At 37.5% G+C, this 21,456-nt stretch overlaps 1 protein-coding gene across 4 annotated transcripts in view; it reads right to left on the bottom strand.

Annotated features, from left to right (window-relative positions):
* LOC105466695 (chloride voltage-gated channel 3) overlaps positions 1-21,456 on the bottom strand; it is a 109,453-nt gene that overhangs the window by 78,303 nt on the left and 9,694 nt on the right. For all 4 annotated transcript variants that reach the window (XM_071092834.1, XM_071092833.1, XM_071092832.1 and 1 more), the window contains exon 2: positions 7,671-7,846. In XM_071092834.1, the coding sequence (XP_070948935.1) occupies positions 7,671-7,830 (160 nt within the window). In that variant the 5' untranslated portion in view covers positions 7,831-7,846. The remainder of the gene's footprint in view (positions 1-7,670; positions 7,847-21,456) is intronic.

Genomic DNA, 21,456 nt, shown 5'->3' on the forward strand with positions numbered 1-21,456 from the left:
ACTTCCAAATATTCTTGATAAAACGGTAAGTATTCATTTTACTAAATCACAACTCTTGAGTGTACATCTTTTTAATATTCTGTGTAACAAACTAGAAAGAATGAACAGAACACTTTCACTCATACTGTTGTACAATGGTTCCATCTTAGGGAAAAGCACGTGTCGGAATATTTGAGTTGTGAGCTAAACGTTTTTCATGGTACACCACTTTTTTTTGAAAGAAAAGCTGACACATCACTTTAGTTATTTAGGCTAAAGATTTTGCCAGATATTTTCTCAACCTGTCTCTTCAAGTAAAACAACTGACAGTATATTGTTGCCAATAAAAAAATTAGAACTCTCAAGCAAAAACCAAATTTTGGAAAACTTGTATTCATCACTGTGAGCCACAAAGCTTCCGAACACTTTGGAAGGCCAAGGTGGGAGGATCACTTTAGCCCAGGAGTTCGACATCAGCCTGGGCAACATAGTGAGATACCGCATCTTTACAAAAAAATTAAAAATTAGCTGGGTGTGTTGGTACATGCCTATAGTCCCAGCTACTTGGGAGGCTGAGGTGAGAGGATCACTTGAGTCCACGGAGGTCGAGGCTGCAGTGAGCCGTGATCATGCCACTGCACTCCAGCCTGGATAACAGAATGAGACCCTGAATTAAAAAAAAAAAAAAAAAAAAAATTTTGAGGCCAGGCACAGTGGCGCACGCCTGTAATCCCAGCATTTTGGGAGGCCAAGGCGGGTGGATCACCCCTGAGGTCAGGAGTTTAAGACCAGCTTGACTAACATGGTGAAACCCCATCTCTACTAAATACAAAAAATTAGTCAGGCATGATGGCACATGCCTGTAATCCCAGCTACTTGGGAGACTGAGGCAGGAGAATCACTTGGAACCCAGGAGGCAGAGGTTGCAGTGAGCAGAGATCACGCCATTGCACTCCAGCTTGGGCAACCAGAACAAAAATCTGTCTCAAAAAAAAAAAAAAAAAAAAAAAAAAAAAAAATTGAATGAAGACTCCTGACTTTGCCCATGGGCACAGCCTTTACTTTTCATTAAGAGGACTTCCGGTGGCTTCTATTCAGTCTTACATTCAGCTGGGCTGTGTTCTATTGCTAAAGAAAAACTAGCTAAATGTAAATAATACACTCTTTTATAATATAGCTCTGTTATAATTCTAAAATCACTGTTATCTAATATATACCAAACCTCAGGAAAAATATACATTGATGACCTCCTGAAACTGTCTATACAGTCCATCTATTCAAAGATACTCTAAAATACACCTATGAATCCTGCCAGAACATCACAAATAATCAATGTTTATACTATACAATAATGGTGTCTTTGTGGAATCTTGTGATTCAAGTAGGAGATATTGAAGAATGTTAATAATAAAAGCCCCGTTAGGCCGGGCGCAGTGGCTCACACCTGTAATCCCAGCACTTTGAAAGGCCGAGGCAGGTAGATTGCTTGAGCCCAGGAGTTGGAGACCAGCCTGGGCAACAAGGAGAAACCCCGTCTCTACAAACAAAATACAAAACAATTAGCCAGTCGTGGTGGTGCACACCTGAAGTCCCAGCTACTCAGCAGGCTGAGGTGGGAGGATGGCTTAAGCCCAGGAGGGCAGAGGTTGCAATGAGCTGAGATCGTGCCACTGCGTATGACAGAGTCAGACCCCTGTCTGGAAAGAGAGCCTGGGCAACAGAGCCAGACCCCATCTCAAAACAAAAAACAAAAAACAAAAAAAGCCCTGTGAAACTTTACTGCTTACTCCAAACATATTCCTAAAAATCACTGTTTCATACACTAGATAGTAACCACTTCATAATGTCACTTGGAAATTTATCTTAATATTAGTAATAGGGTGTCGGCTGAACAATTGGTTAGGTTTTTGTTTTATAAACACTTTGAATCATTTAACTAAACAGGTTCTTTTATTTACTTGCTGCTACAAAGTTTAGAGGCAAATTTGTAGTCTCCCCTTAAAATGTATATTGGTAAATCAGGCGTGGTGGATCATGCTTATAATCCCACCACTCTGGGAGGCTGCGGCAGGAGGACGGCTTGAGGCCAGGAGTTTGAGACCAGCCTGGTCAACATAGTGAGATCCCATCTCTACAAAACATATTTTAAAGTTAAAAAATAATAATAAATTTAAAAATGTATATTGGTAACTTTTATTGGTCTCATATCTACATTTTAGATCACCTCAAGTTGTTTTCCCTTTGCTTCATCTGTGTCAAATATTTATGCAAATGATTGAATTCTGTTTATCCTTTTAAGTTGCTTTATATCCTTTTTTGGAATGAAGTAGATTACTAGGATATTTCTCACCATAAGTAAATTTGTATTATGGTTTTACCTAATGAGATCTAAAACCCTAGTTAATATGAATCCGCCTCTTAGAGACAGCTAGTTTCATGCTGATGCCATGTTTCTGCATTCACAGGAGGAAGGGCTGGACCCTGTATTTGTGTTATGTACCCTCACTCTAGGAGGTGTCTTGACACTAAGAGATGGCCACTCAGCTTCTGGCATTATCACTCTGCATCTACTTTGCCAAGCTTCTTCTTTTGAAATGTCTTGTGTAGGTAGTAGTTATGAATATACCACCCAGAAGAATATGAGATGAATAAACTTACAAATATTTTGAATAAAGCTCAATCTAACAATAGATATTTGAATGAAAATACTGGAATCTCTTGTAATAGCTCAGAAGGTAGCTTAAGTTTTAGCAGGGTAGGATCACAACACCTTGACCAGGACAATCCACCTCTGAGCCTCGTCTACTATGTGGTTTCGGAGTTCTGAAGCTCAGAATGTTACATATATGGGAAGCAGAATACAATAATCTATGGATTTCTCTGGATTCCATTCCCAGTCACCACATGCCCCAAAATTTCCAATAAATCAGAAAACCTCACATTTGCATTTTAGTATTTCCAAAGGTTTTATTATTATTATTATTTTTAGAGACCGGGTTTCACTATGTTGCCTAGGCCAGAGTGCAAGGGCTATTTACAGGTGCGATCATAGCACCTGACAGCCTTGAATACCTGGGCTCAAGCAATCCTCTTGCCTCAGCCTCCCAAGCAGCTGGGACTGCAGGCACCCAGCTTCCAAGGCTGTTTTTATTTTTAGTTTTTAAAGTTATGTATAAATAGCAAATAAAACACTTAGGAGTGAGCCCTCTCAACTCTTACTCCTCTCACATCTCCCTCTCAGTCTATACATAATCAGAAACCTGGGAGAGGCCCCGATGTTGTCAAGTAAACATCTCAGATGTGATAAAAAAGGATACAGGGGCCTAAATTTTAAACTTACTAGCATATTCACGTTATCAACATAAATTAACTACTGAAAGTTAATTTGCTTAAACATGTGGCTGATTACAGTTTTTACCCCATAATTCAATCTCAATAACTTCTCTTACTTCAAGTGAAGATAGTACTATTATAAGAATAATTGTAAAGCTGCACTCATGAACAGTCATGTGCTCCATTTTCAGTGAGTCAAGAGCCATATGGTTCTCTTTAATGAATACAACGCTGGCAACAAAATCTTGGCTCTCCTTTCCTGTTACTTGCGATAAAAAATTTTTGCATTTTCCATGGAATCTGAATTACTGACCAAACTGACTCATTCAAATTAGATATACCTAATATAAACACATTTCAGGCCTAATTTTTCAGCTTTCTGCTAGCTTAAATTTCTGACTGATACCACTAGTCATCATTATTCGGAATAACTTCTATTTTTTAATCACAGTGTACTCTAGATTGTTTAGCACTCACTCTGAGCAGACTGATTACATTTTTGAGATTATAAAGTACACAGTTACTTTCAAAGCAAGAGCTATGCAACAGATATCTACTGAAGTCAGCAGATTCCAAAGCAGTTTATCTCTGACAAGCTAAATCCTAATCCAGATTTGAGTTCTAGAGCTACAGCTTTTCATTAATACTAGTAGAAATGTTACTGACATCTCATTTGAACATGAACATAAAAGAATGCTGCTTATGTTGGGGGTACAGAGTCTAACATATCTTCTTCCTCTGATACCTGCTTTAACCCATAGTGGGAGACCTAATGTGAGGCTCCAACTTCTTCCAAGACAATCCCCTTCCTGCTACTGTTAACAGGAGAATATCAGCTATGTTGAAAGAAAGAATATTCACTGTCTTCAAAAAGGACATGCACGGTTTCACATATATAATACTTATCCCTATTGCTGGATGTTCATGCATTATCTTCCCTCTACAACAACCTTCCCAATTCTAAAGGGATATCAAAATGATATCTTTATTTGGTGAGATGTAACATTTGGAATCTGTACCACCAAATTTAAAACTCACACAGTTATTTTTGACTGTTACTCCACAACTTATACCTTCAACTACACTAACTTTGAGGACAGAATCTTTATATAAACTACCAATACACTGGGTACAGTGGCTCATGCCTGTAATCCCAGCACTTTGGGAGGCCAAGGCAAGAGGATCATTCGAGCCTAAAAGTTCAAAGCCAGCCTGGGCAACATAGTGAGACCTCATCGCTACAAAAAATTTTAAAAATTAGCTGGGTCTGGTGGTGTGCAACTGTGGTCCTACTCAGAAGGCTGAGGCGCAAGTATCTCTTGAGCACAGGAGGTAAAGGCTGTAGTTAGCCATCATCGTGCCACCGCACTCCAGACTAGGCAAAAGGGCGAGACTGTCTCCAAAACAAGAAAAGAAAACACCAATGGTTGCCTACGCTATAATCATTCCAACTTTATACTTGCTAATTGGGGCCTTCCTCTTATTTGCATGTTAAAGTGCCTAATTTCAGAGAAGGAATCATAATTGTCCTAACCAATCAGTAATCTCATTCCCCTTAGCCAGTTATCGATCTTGGGGTGGGCACGTGACCCAATTATGGCTGGTGACACAAAAGGAAGTCTATTGATAAGGTTCTAGAAAAATTATCCTCCCTGATAAAAGAGCAACATAAGTAGATCCTTTTTGTGCCCTTGCCCCATCCTTACTGCTTGGCACTCTCTCCTATTGAATACCATGAGTAAAGACATCACCAGCACTTGACGGCAATGGGAAGATGGAAGGAGTCAGCTCATCCTATGTCTTCCTACTTCCTGGAGTTAATTTTCTGCCTCACATAAACGGCTAAAGAGCTATTTAAACACAGAAAAAATGGGTATGCTATTAATTTCACCTAATGTTTCAAATGATGAATATATGTATTTTTCTTGTTTATAATTTTGTCATTAAAATTAGAAAAAAAAAATCTGTGATGAAGAGAGCAAATGACCAATAACAGCAAAATACTGTATTTTAAACCAGTAAATATCCAAGGGAGCTAGAACTTGAAGTGTCAATATTCTGAAAAGAAGTGAAACAAAAGAAGGTAAAACCCAATAGTCTCAACCATTTTTATTCTTCAGCTATTTCCTGTTGAGAAAATGGTGAGGAAGCAGAAAGGGGTAAAAAGTACAGGTAAAGTATTCTGAAGTCCCCGCATTTTCCATAAAGTGGTAAAAGTACTAATGCCTAGAACTAATAAATCAAGGATACATGTAATAATCTCTAGGGTAGCCTACTGAACAAAAAATAAGATATAACAAGGTATTGAAGGTAATAGAAATAACGAGAGAGGAAAGAACAGACGTGACAAACAGAAAACAAATAGAGCATGGTCTGAAACCAAACATATTGGTGATTATGTTAAATGCAAACAGACGATAAACCAATAAAAGACAAAAGCAAATTTAAAAAACAAAACTCATATATATGCTGGGCATTGGCATATGGATAAAATAAGACAAATATTTCAATGTAACACAGTAGAAAATGTAGAAAAAGATCTACAAAAATATAGTCACTTGATACATGACAAAGATGTCACTGTAGTACATTGAAAAATGGAAAGTTTTTTCCAATAAATGGTGCGGGGCCAACCAGTTTTTCATATGGGAAAAAAATGAATCTGAACTCTTAACCCACATCATATTTAAAAAATTAACTGCAGGTAGATAAATATAAATGTGAATGACACAAAAATAAAACTTCCAGAACAAAACAGGAGAATATCTCTGTGACGTTGAGGTATAGGAAGACTTGTTAAACAAAACACAAAAAAACACTAAGAAGAAAGGAAAAGAAAAAAGTTTTTTTTGTTGTTGGTGGTGGTGGTGTTTGTTTGTTTTTTGAGACGGGGTTTTGCTCTGGTGCCTAGCAGGAGTGCAGTGGTGCAATCAAAGCTAATTTTTTTTTCTTTTGCATTTTTATTGTAGAGACAGAGTCTCGCGTTGTTGCCCAGGTTGGTCTCAAACTCCTGGCCTCAAGCAATCCTCCTGCCTCAGCCTTCCAAAGTGCTGGGATTGCAGGCATACGCGACTGAGACCGGCTTAGAATAAAGAAAAGGATTAGTTGGATTTCATTAGAATTGATGATATCTTCACCATAAGATTCCTTTAAGAGAGTAAAAAAACATATGACAGAATGAGAGAGATAACAGCAATACTGAACATGTAGCTGAAAAAGGATTCATAATCAGAATGCATCATGAACTCCCATAAAACAGGGAAAAGGACTGAATAGGTGCTTTAAAAGAGGCAGTCTAAAAAGCCGATAAACACACAAAAAGGCATTGAAACTCATAAATCATCAAGCAAACATAAATGGAACCAAAATGAGAGACTACTGCAACCACACTAGAATAGTCAAATTTTTAAAAACTGGTATCATGTATAGGTGAAGATGTGGAGTAACTAGAACTCTCACACATTGCTAGTAGAAATGTACATGCTATATCCACTTTGGTAATATCTTTGAATAGGGTAATTGACAAATAAAAAAAAAGAAAAGGAAGTCTCTCTGACAGTATCTGATAACACTGAGATATACATATTCTATGATCCAAGCATTCCATTCTGTGATATATATCATACAGAACTGTGTACACACACATGAAACACATGCACATGAAAATTCACAGTGGCACTGTTAGCAATAGCCAAAATCTGAAAAAAAAAAAAAAAAAAAAAAAACCAAATAATGAAATATCAATGTAGAATAACTAAATAAATTGAAGTGTGTTTACACAATAGGACATTACACCAACAATGAAAATAAGTTAACTACTGCTATACACAACAATATAGACAATTTCAAAACGTAAGTAAAAGCCACAGATATGAAAGAGTATACAGTATGAATTCCATGTATATAAAGTTTAAATGCTTACAAAACTAATCTAGATAGAAATAAAAATAATATTGAAACTGAAGGTGGAACAAGGATGGATTCTGAAACTACTGGTAATGTTTTATTTCTTGATTGAGGAGTTATATAATAAATGTTCACTTTGCAGAAATTCATCAATTTCCACACTAATGATGTACACTTCTCTGTATTACATTATATTTAAAAGCTTACCCTTAAATGTAGTGGCTTCTTTTGGGGTGATGAGAATGTTCGGAACTAGACAGAAATGGTAGTTGCACAACATTGTGAATGTGCTAAATGCCACTCAATTATACACTTTACAATGGTTAAGTTTATGTTATGTAAATTTGACCTCAAATTTTTTAAGTTTCTGAAAACTTCAACCTCAATAAAAGTGTACATATTATTAGTGGATATTCACGAATACAAACATTAGGCTGTCATGCTGAACTTACCAACTGCAGTGTCACCATCTAATAAGTTGTCATCTTCAGATGTTTGAAAGTCCATAATCACACCTGCTCCATCTAAAAGTTCCTCATCACTGCTTGCACTTGTTATACTGTTGTAGCTGTTTCTATAGTAGCCTCTATGGAACAGCTGCTCAGACTCCATTTAGCTGTCTGATTATCTGTTGGGGGAAAAAAAGGGGAAAAGTCTTAACGTTTTTCAAACATACAATAAAAATCATTCAGTTTAACATCACAAAAGGAAAGTTACGATCTATGTGCTAAAAAAATTAAATGCATTCACTGTAACAATAGTTACCTTTATTAAATATTTTGGGGTGAGGTAATAATTTTATTCTCATTACACAGCTGTAAGAATGAAGATTAGATCTTCAGGTAGATCTCCAATTGTTAAGTTGAAAAATGTAAAGTATATTTACATTTTTGCTTGTGTATGTATAGATTGTCTCAGGAGAGATTTCCAAGTAAGTTGCCCACAGGGTAGGGAACAAGACGGCTGAAATACCAGGTTTGAAAAACAGACTGCCCCTTTTGAAGATTTTATCAGGTGTAAGTACAACCTGATTTTAAAAATAAACATTTATTTCATCCTCCTTTCATCATTTTAATATTTAAATCTTCAGAGCCTATGGTCAAACATTAGCCACTGATAAAACAGTAACAGGCAACAAACCAAAAAAGGGTATGTTTTCATTGTTCTTACTCTCAATATTCTTAAATCTATATTACTCCTAACTAGTTTGAGTTTTAAATACATTCACTTACTTACTCAACACCAAAATAAGAGTTCAACGTAAGTATGGGGACATTAGCAATAGACTTTTAAGCTGCATGTGTGGGACTTGAAAGATGCAGTCATAAAAGCAGTCAAACCAGTAAGCCTTGTAAAACAAGACTTATCAGATATGGCCTAGTAAGTACACACAGAAAATGATAGATGAAGACTAAAGTTAGCACAGTTCAATTCCAGTGCTGAATTCTAGTAGTGAATTCTAATACTGAAGACTTGGGAGTGTTTTAAGACAATGTCTTATACTCAGTAAATTTTCCTTCTGCAACTGGAAAAATAACCTCAAAGAGCTTTAATCACAAAAAGGTATTTATGAAGTTTTAGAAAACTAGACTATTACTGACAATAAATATCTTTTAAACAGATTATATAAATTTCCTCACTTAAAGTATCACTTTGAAAAAGGTGAAGTTTTGAGAGCTCCAACTTGAGAGCATGCCTCTCTCTACTCTCCACATCTGGCATAATGACCGGCACAGTGTGAGAACAACAAATGTCAAACCATTCAATTCATGATGTCAAAAAGAGAAATATATTCAGTTTTCAATTTAAAAAAATCCTGTCTCCAAGAGTATTAAACTGTTCTTAGGGGAATAACCAAAACTAGCAAATAAATTAAAAAAGAAAAATGTAAATACCTGCTGCTTTGCAACTTTATGAATGTTTTATAGTTACTGCTACCAAAGACGGCATATTATACTGAGATTTGTTAGAGAATATTAATTAAAACAAAAGGAAAGTATGAAAGTAGCTGTTCATACTAAGAAATCTGCAGTTCCATAGAGGCAAACAAATTAAATATTATGTGGCTTTTGAGAAAATAACCAAAAGGCTTTTAAAAACATAAACATTAATAGTTTAAGAATCATTTAATTTTGATGTAGCAAAGCATGTATGCTAAGATTTTGTGAAGAACGCAGACACTGTGTTTTTGTTTCTTTACAGAATAGAAGGGCTTAATACATGTGATAACATTTAGTGAACATTAGGTAGAGGCTACACAGCACTGAGAAATCTCTCTAAAATCATTAAACCTTTTTATGTGTTAAGACTTCAATCAGCAAATTCCAATATATCTCCTTCATTTTATCCCTAAAAATCTCTCAAAAATCCTAAGTGGTAACAGGAAATTTTAACTATTTCTGTCAAAAAAAATTAATTTCATAACACCTTTGAGACACCTAGCTTGGAGATCATTCTTTATAACATGAGCACACAACTCTGCTCCAAATAAACCAATTAAACTCAGACCTGCATGGGTTTCATTTCTATAAATGTGATAACTTAAGATTAAAAAAAAACAAAAACCTATTCCGCTAATTAACCCAGAAACCTATAGAGCTGTGCTGACTGATGCAGCAGCCAGCAGCTACATATAGCTGTTGAGCCACTGAAACATGGCTGGTCTAAACTGAAATGTGCTCTAAATGTAAAATACCTACCAGATTTCCAAGACTCAGTATTTAAAAAGGATGTCAAATATTTGACTAGAAATTTTATACAGATTACATGTTGAAATATTTTAGATCTACTGGGTTAAATAAAATATATTTAAAATGAATCTCACCACTTTCTTTTTACCTTTTTAATGTGGCTACTAAAAAATTAAAAATTACCTACGTGGCTTGCATTTGCGGCACTAACACTTTTATTGAACAGCACCGCTATAAAATATTCAAATTTCTATAGCAGCGTAAAGGACATATAACAAAAAAAATCTGAACACCAGTGTTGAATATTTTTAGGTTCTAAACCCAATTTCCAGGTTTGGGCACAAAAGGCTATTTAGACTCTAACACAGCAGCCGAAATTTTACATATTTAAACAAATAATAATGCAAAGTCACCTTTTCCGTTTTAACTGCCAAAAAAAAAATCATTTTAAAACATTGTAATAGAAGTGCAGTAGCTTGTAAATATGTTCTTACGAAATTATAAAAATTAGACATAAGCTGGGTGTGGTGGCGCATGCCTATAGTTCCAGCACTTTAGGAGGCTGAGGCAGGTGGATCGCTCGAGGTCAAGAGCTCAAGACCCACCTGGCCATGATGGTGAACCCCACCTCTATTAAAAATAAAAAATTAACCGGTCGTGATGGCAGCCGCCTGTAACCCCAGCTACTAAGGAGGCTGAGGCATGAAAATCACTTGAGCCAGGGAGGCGGCAGTTGCAGTGAGCTGACATTGTGCCCCTGCGCTCCAGCCTGGGCAACAGAGTGAAACTGTCTCAAACAAACAACAACAACAACAACAACAACAATAATAATTAGAGATAACCTATGAAAACTGCCAGGAATAAGGCCTTGTTTACCTAATAAATTCCTATACTATCTACGTGCAATTATCTTGCTTCCTTCGAATCTGATGACACTGCAACCAGCAGTTTTTTTTTCCAAAAAGTAAGTTTGATCATAATCTCTCTCCACTCCATGGTAACATCTTTCAATAACTTTCTACTACCCTTAAGAGACAAACTCTTTAATAAAGCAGAAAAAGTTCTATGCAGCCCAGCCCCTGCTAGTTCCCCAGCTTCTTTTAATAATAGCTGTTCTGACTGGTGTGAGATGGTGTCTCATTGTGGTTTTGATTTTTATTTCTCTAATGATTAGTGATGTTGAGCATCTTTTCATATACTTATTGGCCAGTTGTATATCTTACTTTGAGAAGTATATACTTCCTGGAGTACTCTAGACTCACTGATCTTCTTTCAGTCTCTCAGCCCTACCAAGCTCTTTCCTGACTCCTACCCCAAGGCCTGTGTCGCTCCCTCTGCCTGGATCATACCCTCTCCTCATCACCAACTTACTCTCTCAATATTTTGTTGAAGATCTTTACATCTATGTTCATCAGGGATATTGACCTGTAGTTTCCCTTTTTTGTTGTGTCTTTGCCAGGTTTGGTATCAGGGTGAAGCTGGAATGAGTTAAGGAGGAGTCCCTCCTCATTTTTTGGAGTCGTTTCAGTAGAATTGGTACCAGCTTTATTTGTACATCTGATAGAATTCAGCTATGAACACATCTGGTCCAGGGCTTTTCTGGTTGGTAGGTTTTTTTATTACCGATTCCATTTTGGAACTCGATATTGGTCTGTTCAGGATTTCAGTTTCATCCTGATTTGATTTTGGGAGGTTGTTTGTTTCCAGAATTTATCCATTTCCTCTGGATTTTCTAGTTCATGTTTACAGAGGTGTTCATAATAGCCTCTGGGGATCTTTTGTATTTCCATGGGATTGGTTGTAATGGCACCTTTGTTGTTTCTCATTGTGTGGTGATTTGGATCTTCTCTCTTTCTCTTTGTTAATCTAGCTAACATCTGACAAAGGTATAATATCCACAATCTACAAGAAGCAAACAACTCAACAAGCAAAAAACAAACAACATCATTAAAAAGTGGGCAAGGACATGAACAGATACTTCTCAAAATAAGATATACAACTGGCCAACAAGCGTATCTAATCATTAGAGAAATGGAAATCAAAACCACAATGAGACACCATCTCACACCAGTCAGAATGGTTATTATTAAAAAGCCAAAAACAACAGATGCTGGCAAGGCTATGGAATGTTTATACACTGTCAGTGGGAATGTAAATTAGCTCAGCTCCTGTGGAAAGCAGTTTGGAGATTTATCAAAGAACTTAAAACAGGAATACCATTTGACCCAGCAATGCCATTACTGGGTATATATCCAAAAGAAAATAAATTGTTATCCATAAAAGATAGATGTGCTTATATGTTCATCACAGTACTACTCACAATACAAAAACATCGAATCAACCTAGGTGCTCATCAACAGTGGACCGGATAAAGAAAGTATGGTACAGGCTGGGTGCGGTGGCTCACGCCTGTAATCCCAACACTTTGGGAGGCCGGAGGCAGGCGAATCACCTGAGGTCAGAAGTTCAAGACCAACCTGGCCAACATGGTAAAACCCTGTCTCTACTAAAAATACAAAAATTAGCCAGGCGTGATGGCAGGCACCTGTAATTCCAGCTACTCAGGAGGCTGAGACAGGAGAATTGCTTGAACCTGGAAGGCAGAGTTTGCAGTGAGCCAAGATCCAGGCCACTGCACTCCAACCTGGACGACAGAACAAGACTCTGTCTCAAAAAAAAAAAAAAAAAAAAAAAAGGAAAACAAAAGAAAAGAAAAGATAGTACATATAGACCATGGAACACAACACAGCCATAAAAAGAATAAAATCACACCCTTTGCAGCAACGGGGATGCTGCTGCAGGTCATTATCCTAAGTGAATTAACCCAGTAACAGAAAACCAAATACTGCATGTTCTCATTTTACGTGGGAGCTAAACACTGGGTACTCACAGACATATAGATGGCAACAATAGTCACGGAGGACTACTAGAGCGGGAAATGTAGGAAGGAAGCAAGGGCTGAAAACCTGTTGAGTACTATACCCACTTCCTGGGTAATGGGTACGACTGTACCCCAAACCTCAGCATCATGCTATATACCCATGTAATAAACCTGCACATCTAAAATTAAAGTTGAAATTATAAAAATAAAAAAGAATTAACTCTCCTCATTTTTCAGGTCTTGTATCAAGTATCCCTTTATTTAACAAACTCCTAACCAGAGCTTACTATATGCTAGGCAATATCTTAAGCCCTTTACAAATTCATTCATTTAATATTTATATTAAATATATGACAACCTTAAAAGTATAAATGCTATTATTCTCCCCACTAAAAATGAGGGACTGAGGCACAAAGCATGTAAATAACTTGACCAAAGTCATGCAGTTAGTAAGGAAAGTCTCCCTGACCACTTACTATCTGGATCAAATTTTCTCATGATTAGTTCTTATAGCTTTCTTTTACAGCACTTACCACAGCTGAATATTAAATTTATTTCTGTGATTATTTGTCTTCCATTGTAGAACGTGTCATGAGGTCTGACACTCAATTTTTGCTCAACATTGCATACTCAATGGTTAGCAAAATACGTCACATTAGACCAGGCGCGGTGGCTCACAGCTGTAATCCCAGCACTTTGAGAGGCCTAGGAGAGCAGATCACCTGAGGTCAGGAGTTCAAGACCAGCGTGGCCAACATGATGAAACCCCGTCTCTACTAAAAATACAAAAATTAGCTGGGCGTGGTGGCGCATGCCTGTAATCCCAGCTACTCGGGAGGCCGAGGCAGAAGAATCACTTGAGCCCAAGAGGCACAGGTTGCAGTAAGCTGAGATCACATCACTCACTGCACTCCAGCCTGGGCAACTGAGCAAGATCTACCTCAAAAAAAAGAAAATGTGTCACAATAGGTGCTCGATTTTTTTAATTAAATTTTTATTTTGAGATAATTGTGGTTCCACATGTAGTTACAATAAATATTACAGAAAAAAAAAATCCCATATATCCTTTACCCAGTTTCCATGAATGGGAACATCTCACAGAACTAGAATACAATATCACAATCAAGATACCGACATTGATACAGTCAAGATACAGAATATTCCATCACCAAAAGTATCTCTCATGTTGCCCTTTTGTAGCCATCCCTCCCTAACCCCTAGCAACCCATAGTCTGTTTTCTACTTCAATAATTTTGCCATTTCAAGAATGTTATATAAATGATATGATACGGGGATTAACTCTTTGTTCTCAGCACCATTTTCTGGAGATTCGTCCAGAGTGTTAAATGTGTCAACAGTTCCTTTCTTTTTATCATAGTAGTCTATGATAACAGATGTGCCACAGTTTGTTTAACCATTCACCCACTGAAGAACATTTGGCCTGTTTCTACGTTTTGGTGACTATGAATAAAGTTGCTACAAACACACATGTACAGGTTTTCATAAAATGAACAGCCTTCATTTCTTTGGGCTAAATGTCAAAGAGTACAATAGTTGGATCATACAGTAGTCACGTATTTGGTTTTTAAAGAAACTGTCAAATTGTTTTCCAGAGTGGCTGTACCATTGTACATTTCTACCAACAATGTATGAGTTTCTTGACATTGTTGCCAGCATTTGGTGTTGTCAGTGTTTTTATTTTAGCTATTCTGATAGATGTATGGTAGTATCTTGTTGCTTTAATTTGCATCTCCCTAATGGGTAATGATGCTGAACATTTTTTATGTTCTCGTTTGCTATATGTGTAATCCTCTTCAGTGAAATGACTATGTCTTTTGTCCATTTTCTAACTGGACTGCTTTCATACTGTTGAGTTTTAAGAGTTCTTTATATATTACAGATACTAGTTATTTGTCAGTTGTGTTGTCTGCAAATATTTTCTCCCCTCTGTAGTTTATCTTTTCATCTTTTTAACAGGGTCTGTAACAGAGCAAAAATATTTAATTTTCATGAAGTTTAACTTATCAATTTTTTCCTTTAAGTAGTATTCTTTTGGTGGCAAGTCAAAGAAATATACACCTAACCCTACCTCCCCAAAATTTTCTTCTACTTTTCCCTAAAGTTTTATAGTTTAATATTTTTTATATTTCAGTCTGTGATCCATTTTAATTTGTGTATGCATAGGGTATGAGACATAGGTTGAGATTCCTTTATGGGGGGGGGGATGGGACAGTGTATGGATGTCTAACTGCTCCAGTACCAACTGCTGAAAAAGTTATCTACCTCTGTTGAGTTATTTTGTGCTTTTGACAAAAATTAGGCATATTTATGTGGATCTATTTCAGAGTTCTCTGTTCTGTCCCACTGATCTGCATCTATATCTATGCCTGTACCACACAGTCTTGATTGCTATAACTACATAATAAGTTTTGAAACTGGGTAGATTGATTTTTCACACCTTATTCTTCTTTTTCATTGCCTTTTCATGTAAATTTTAGAATAATCTTGTTCATATCTAAAAAAAACTCTTGTTGGGTTAATTATATGAATAAATAACAAGTGCGTAAGAAATAAATGGTACATGTCTTCCTCGATGTTGTAAAAGAGCAAAAATTCAACAAGACCTGAACTAAATAAATATTTGCCCCAAAAGTACTTGTCCTCCTACTTTTCCTATCTCAGTTTACAGGATCACCATTTATCTAGTATCCAAAGCTAGTTTTCGAGTCATCTATTAATTTATTTGATAATCATTTACTGCACACTTAGCATGTACCAGGCACAAAGCCAGGTGCTAGGGTAATGAATAAGATATGGTTCCTGTTCCTAAGGCAGTGAGGGTGAGGGACACAAACAAGAAGGACAGTATGGTATGATACACATCACAGGAGAGGTGTATACAATGTATTTGATAAACCTGAGCGAAGTAAGCAAGCTAGATGGCAAGAAGTCTGTGAGCACTTAATAGAGGGAATGTTTTAGCAAAATACTGAAGAATTAGGATAAATTAATTGGGCTAAACTATGAGGTAAAAAGTCAATACAGTCACACACAAAAAAAGTATGTGCAACAGCACAAAAGCATCATAGTAAAACCTGCTTGGGTAGCTTATGTAAGAGGTAAAGGACTATAGAGTAGCTACAGAAGTAGACATAGGCCAGATCATGAAGGGGAGGGGCTCATGTGCCACACTAAGAAATTTACATACTCACCTATACACAGGGGAAACCATGAAGAACTTTAGAGAAACCACACGATCAGACATGAATTTTAGCAAGTCAACACTAGCAGCAGTGTGAAAGACAGATAAGAAGGGTAAGAGACTGAAGGACTACAGATAGAGGGGCTGGAGATGAGACAAGACATATGAACAATTCTAAACATAAGATAGGGCATAACTGAACTAAGAGTAATATGATATATATTGGTTTTCATCCACGGTTCCTGGTTTATAAGTCCCACAGCTCTCATTACATTTTTTTAATATTAAATTTAATTTTATATAAGTAGAGACAGGATTTCACTATGTTGGCCAGGCTGGTCTCGAACTCCTGGCCTCAAGTGATCCGTGCACCTCAGCCTCCCAAAGTGATGGGATTACAGAGGTGAGCCACTGTGCCTGGCCTTACTACAGTCTTTTGTTATAATGCTGGGGCATATTAAACCTCAGAAAGCAGAATCTCTTCTCTCTTGCTGACCTTTTCCTGCCCTGCTTTCCACCAAGCCAAGGCAGAACTCTAATCTTCCACAGCCTGTCTGACTGTGCGTCCTAAGACGTTCACTTTAGAAGGGAGCTTGCCCCAGACCCTGAAAGAAGGAATGCGGCACAGACAGGCAGAAGAACTTGAACACACAGGCCTTGCTGGGTCTCCCCACTGGGTCTATTAGTGCTGTTAGGTCATACCATTTTTGTCCAATCATATTTCTACACAGTTGTTGACTGTGCCTATGTAATGAAGCCTCCACAAAAACCCAAAAGGAGCGGATTCAGAGAGCTTCTGAATAGCTGAACACTTGGAGGCTCCTGGAAGCTAGCGCACCAAGGGAAGGCATGGAAGCTCCATGCTCTTCCCCCTGTGTCCCCCTATGCATCTGTTCATCTGCATCCTTTGAATATCCTTTATAATAAACTGGTGAGTGTTTCTCTGAGTTCTGTGAGCTGCTCTAGCACATTAATTGAACCCAAAGATTTAAGGAGTGGGGGGGGTCATGGGATCCCTGATTTATAGCCAGTGTATCAGAAGCACAGGCAAAATCAAAATAACCTGGGGCTGTGATTAGCATTGGAAGTCGAGGAAGTCTTTTGGGACCTGCCCTCAACCTGTGGTATCTGACATTACCTCTAGGTACACAGTGTTGGAACTGGGGGGCACCCAGTTGGTATCTGCTACAGAACTTGACTGGTTGGCTGCTGTGGGAAGAGAAACCCCCACGCATGTGATCACAGAAGTCTTCTGTGTTAATTGTTGCTGTGTTGAGTGACAGCATAAGAAAATACTTTGGCTGTGATTTTACCCTGCTCACTAAGACACACCAATATTGGGAAGCAGAGAGAGTTTGAAGAAATATTTAAGAGGACCTGGTAATTAATAAGATACAGGGAATGGTAAAGAAGAATCTAAGATATCCACTAAGGTTCCAACTTGACTAACTGAAAACAGTTGGCAGAAACAAATTTCAGTCTCCTACAACTCACAGGACTCAAGACAACTCACAGGACTCAAGTTCTTTCCAACTTTAGGATTATACATCGAGGCTTTAGTTTCTATTCCAGGTCAGACCATAAAGAAGGTTACCTCCATTACACTGCCCTGAGCCCCAAAACTGCAAACACTAAGCAATATACCACCAGAATTTGGGGAGGGGAGCAAAAATAGGAAAACCATGGAAATGAGTGGTGAAAGGATCCACAGCCTGAGATATGCACACTAATTTTTCATGGTTCCCAACAAAGTTTTGTCTCTCCCATAAAGGAGACTGACTGGGTACGGTTGAGGACCACATCTAAGTCCCAAAGGTGTGTCAGTCAACTCTCTGTTAAGCTAAAAAGAAAAGCAGATATAAACTGGGTGAAAGAAGAAAAAGATTGTCAATGTCAGCAACTAGAGAGATGGAACAAGTCTCAAGAGCAACGACGGCAGAGAGGTGAAAATCTGAGCTAGCCATTTGTGCGCAAGGAGCATTTTCATATAAATATTGTAAAAACTGTGCTAAGTACTAGTCACAGATTAAAATGTGAAAAGGGGCCAGGCACAGTGGCTCACGCATGTAATCTCAGCACTTTGGGAGGCCGAAGTGGGCAGATCGCCTTGGTCAGGAGTTCAAGACCAGTCTGGCCAACATGGTGAAACCCCGTCTCTAATAAAAGTACAAAAATTAGCCGGGCGTGGTAGCGGGCACCCGTAATCCCAGCTACTCAGGAGGCTGAGGCAGAAGAATAGCTTGAACCCGGGAGACAGAGGTTGCAGTGAGCCGAGATCGTGCTACTGCACTCCAGCCTGGGCGACAAGAGCAAGACTCCGTCTCAAAGAAAAGAAAAAAGAAATGTGAAAAGGAAATTCAAGATAACTTATTCATTTACTAATGTTTATAGAACAGCTAACAATATGCCAGAAATTATAATAAATATGAACACAGTTTTTATTGTATTAATGCTATTATATTTGTATAGGCCCTACAGCTTTCAGTAGATTTCAGCATAAATTACATTATACATTCTCCTCAAGAGGGATACTGTAATAGCTTTCTAAATATTAGTATATATTCCAGCCCAGTGCAGTGGCTCAAGCCCGTAATCCCAACACTTTGGGATGCCGAGGTGGGCAGATCACATGAGGTCAGGAGTTCGAGACCTGTCTGGCCAACAGGGTGAAACCCTGTCTCTACTAAAAATACAAAAATGGGCCGGGCATAGTGGCTCATGCCTGTAATCCCAGCACTTTGGGAGGCTGAGGCGGGTGGATCACCTGAGGTCAGGAGTTCAATACCAGCCTGGCCAACATGGTAAAACCTTGTCTCTGCTAAGACAAAAATTAGCCAGGAGTGGTGACACGTGCCTGTAATCCCAGCTACTCTGGAGACTGAGGCATGAGTATCGCATGAACCCAGGAGGCAGAGGTTGCAGTGAGCAGAGATTGCCCCACTACACCTCAGCTGGGGTAACAGAGCAAGATTCTATCTCAAAAAAGAAGTCACTACTATACCACAGGATTTAGTGTGGTCTACTGATTATATTAGCACTGGGCAAGGTTCAATTTAAATCAAGTTCTCAAAGTACCCAAAGTAAAATCAACATACCTAATTTTTGCTATACTGACCTAATTTTAAACTGATTTTATAAGAATACTTTTCTTTCTTCCAATACAGTGATTCATCTTCTGCATTTATGGTAGATATTAGAGATATCTGAAAGGATCTATGATATATTGGGGTCACCGATTTCTATCAGAAAAGTAGGTAAAATTGTGAGTATTATTTCATTTTGGTAATATAAACAATTTAAAAATGTAAAAATTGTGTTTTATGTAGAGATATGTTTGAGCAAATCATTAAACCCACCTACTTCCATGAACCATATGAAGTATCACAATAAAAGACACATAACACAGTAAGACTTATTTTTTAAAAAGAAGGGCAAAAGAGCAGGATTAGATGGAGAAAAGGCTGAAGGTGTTTAATTAGACCTATACGGTTATTAAAACAGAAGGAATTTATTTTAATACAAATTATCAACACATACAAGAAATGACAATAATAAAACCAATTTCTCTCAAAATAATATTACTTGATAGTTTATCCTTACTGTTCATTCAATTACCTGCATGTCTAAATTGTTGTGCCTTTTCTTCAAAAAAGCAATAAATGAATAATTTGCTGAAGGAAATAGCTCTCTGAAGAAAATGTCTTAGACTTACAAAATCTTTTAGTGTCATTCAAAAGTTAAGCGCTACTATTTGCAATAGCCAAGATATGGAAACAACCTAAGTGTCCATCAAGGGATGAATGGATAAAGAAAATGTGGTATATATACAGGATGGAATACTATACAGCCTTTAAAAGGAAGAAAATTATGTCATCTTCAAAAACCTGGATTAACCTGGAGGACATTATGCTAAGTGAAATAAACAAGACACACACACAAAAAAAACAAATACTGCATGATCTCACATATGTGTAAAACCAAAAAAAAAAGTCAAACTCAGGGAGGCAGAGAGCAGAACAGTGGTCTACAGAGGCTGGGGGGGGTGGGGGGGAATAGGAAAGGAGGCAGGTTAGTCAAAGAATACAAAGTTTCAGTTAGAGGAATAAATTTTAGAGATCTATAGCACAGCACAGTGACTATAATTAATAATAATTTACTATATACCTCAAAATTGCTAAAAGTTAATTTTAAACGTTCTCACCACAAACAAATTGCAAGTAGGTGATACGATGGATATGTTAATTTGCTTGATTTAACCTTTCTACAATATATACATTTATCAAAACATCACATTGAACGTCATAAATATATACAATTATTACTTGTCAATTAAAAATAAATAAAAACAGACAAAAAAAAAAAAAAAAACCCAAATTCCTCAGGGGCAGCGAGTTCCTCTATGCTAGAAGATTTCAAAAGGACAAAGGAATAAACACACATACAAATATAACGCTCAGATTATAACAAGGAAGAAAGATAAAATAATAAACCAATAAAAAGTTTCTGTGGAAGACAGAAACTTTGAAAACTAAATAGTTTTCATGATTTAAAAGATGGAAACTGTTCAATTATTTCCCACAAGAAATAGCAAGAAATATATATATATTTTGTTTTGGTTTTTTTTTTGAGATGGAGTCTTGCTCTGTCGCCCAGGCTGGAGTGCAGTGGCCGGATCTCTGCTCACTGCAAGCTCCGCCTCCCGGGTTCACGCCATTCTCCTGCCTCACTCAGCCTCCCGAGTAGCTGGGACTACAGGCGTCCGCCACATCGCCCGGCTAGTTTTTTTTGTATTTTTTAGTAGAGACGGGGTTTCACCGTGTTAGCCAGGATGGTCTCGATCTCCTGACCTCGTGATCCGCCCGTCTCGGCCTCCCAAAGTGCTGGGATTACAGGCTTGACCCACCGCGCCCGGCCAGCAAGAAATATATTTATTTAACTTGGTTCCAATCAAAGTTGCAGATCAAATCTCTGGATTTCAACAACGAAAATGAGGCAGTGGGGTTCAACCTCCATTTTAAACTTCACTAAAGATTTACCTTTAAGAACCAAAATGAATCACAGCTACAATGTCTATGTACAGATGTGAATGTGTATATTTAAAAAATTAAAATGTTTATTAGAGTAGTAAGACTATGAGTATTCCTTTTAAAAACACGGTTTCCCACACACTCTGTAATTTTACATTGCTCCTATAATTGAACCTACGAGCCACGTCTCTCCTTGTTTTTCTCTAGCATTTTGACTATTGTAAACTACAGTATTGTGCAGCAGAGAGCAGGAGCTCTGAAATCATACTCTCAGGCTTCAGTCTCAGTTCTGACAGTTACTGTTGGGCAAGTTAGTTACATTTTCTGTGCCTCAGTTTCCACGAATGTAAAACGGGATTAGTGAAAGTACCTACTTTGTGGGGTTGGTGTGAAAATTGAGATAACTCACAAAAATTACTTGGAAAAGAGCCTGAAAAC

The sequence above is a fragment of the Macaca nemestrina genome, chromosome 3 (genome assembly GCF_043159975.1).
Source record: "Macaca nemestrina isolate mMacNem1 chromosome 3, mMacNem.hap1, whole genome shotgun sequence".
Lineage (NCBI taxonomy): Eukaryota > Metazoa > Chordata > Mammalia > Primates > Cercopithecidae > Macaca > Macaca nemestrina.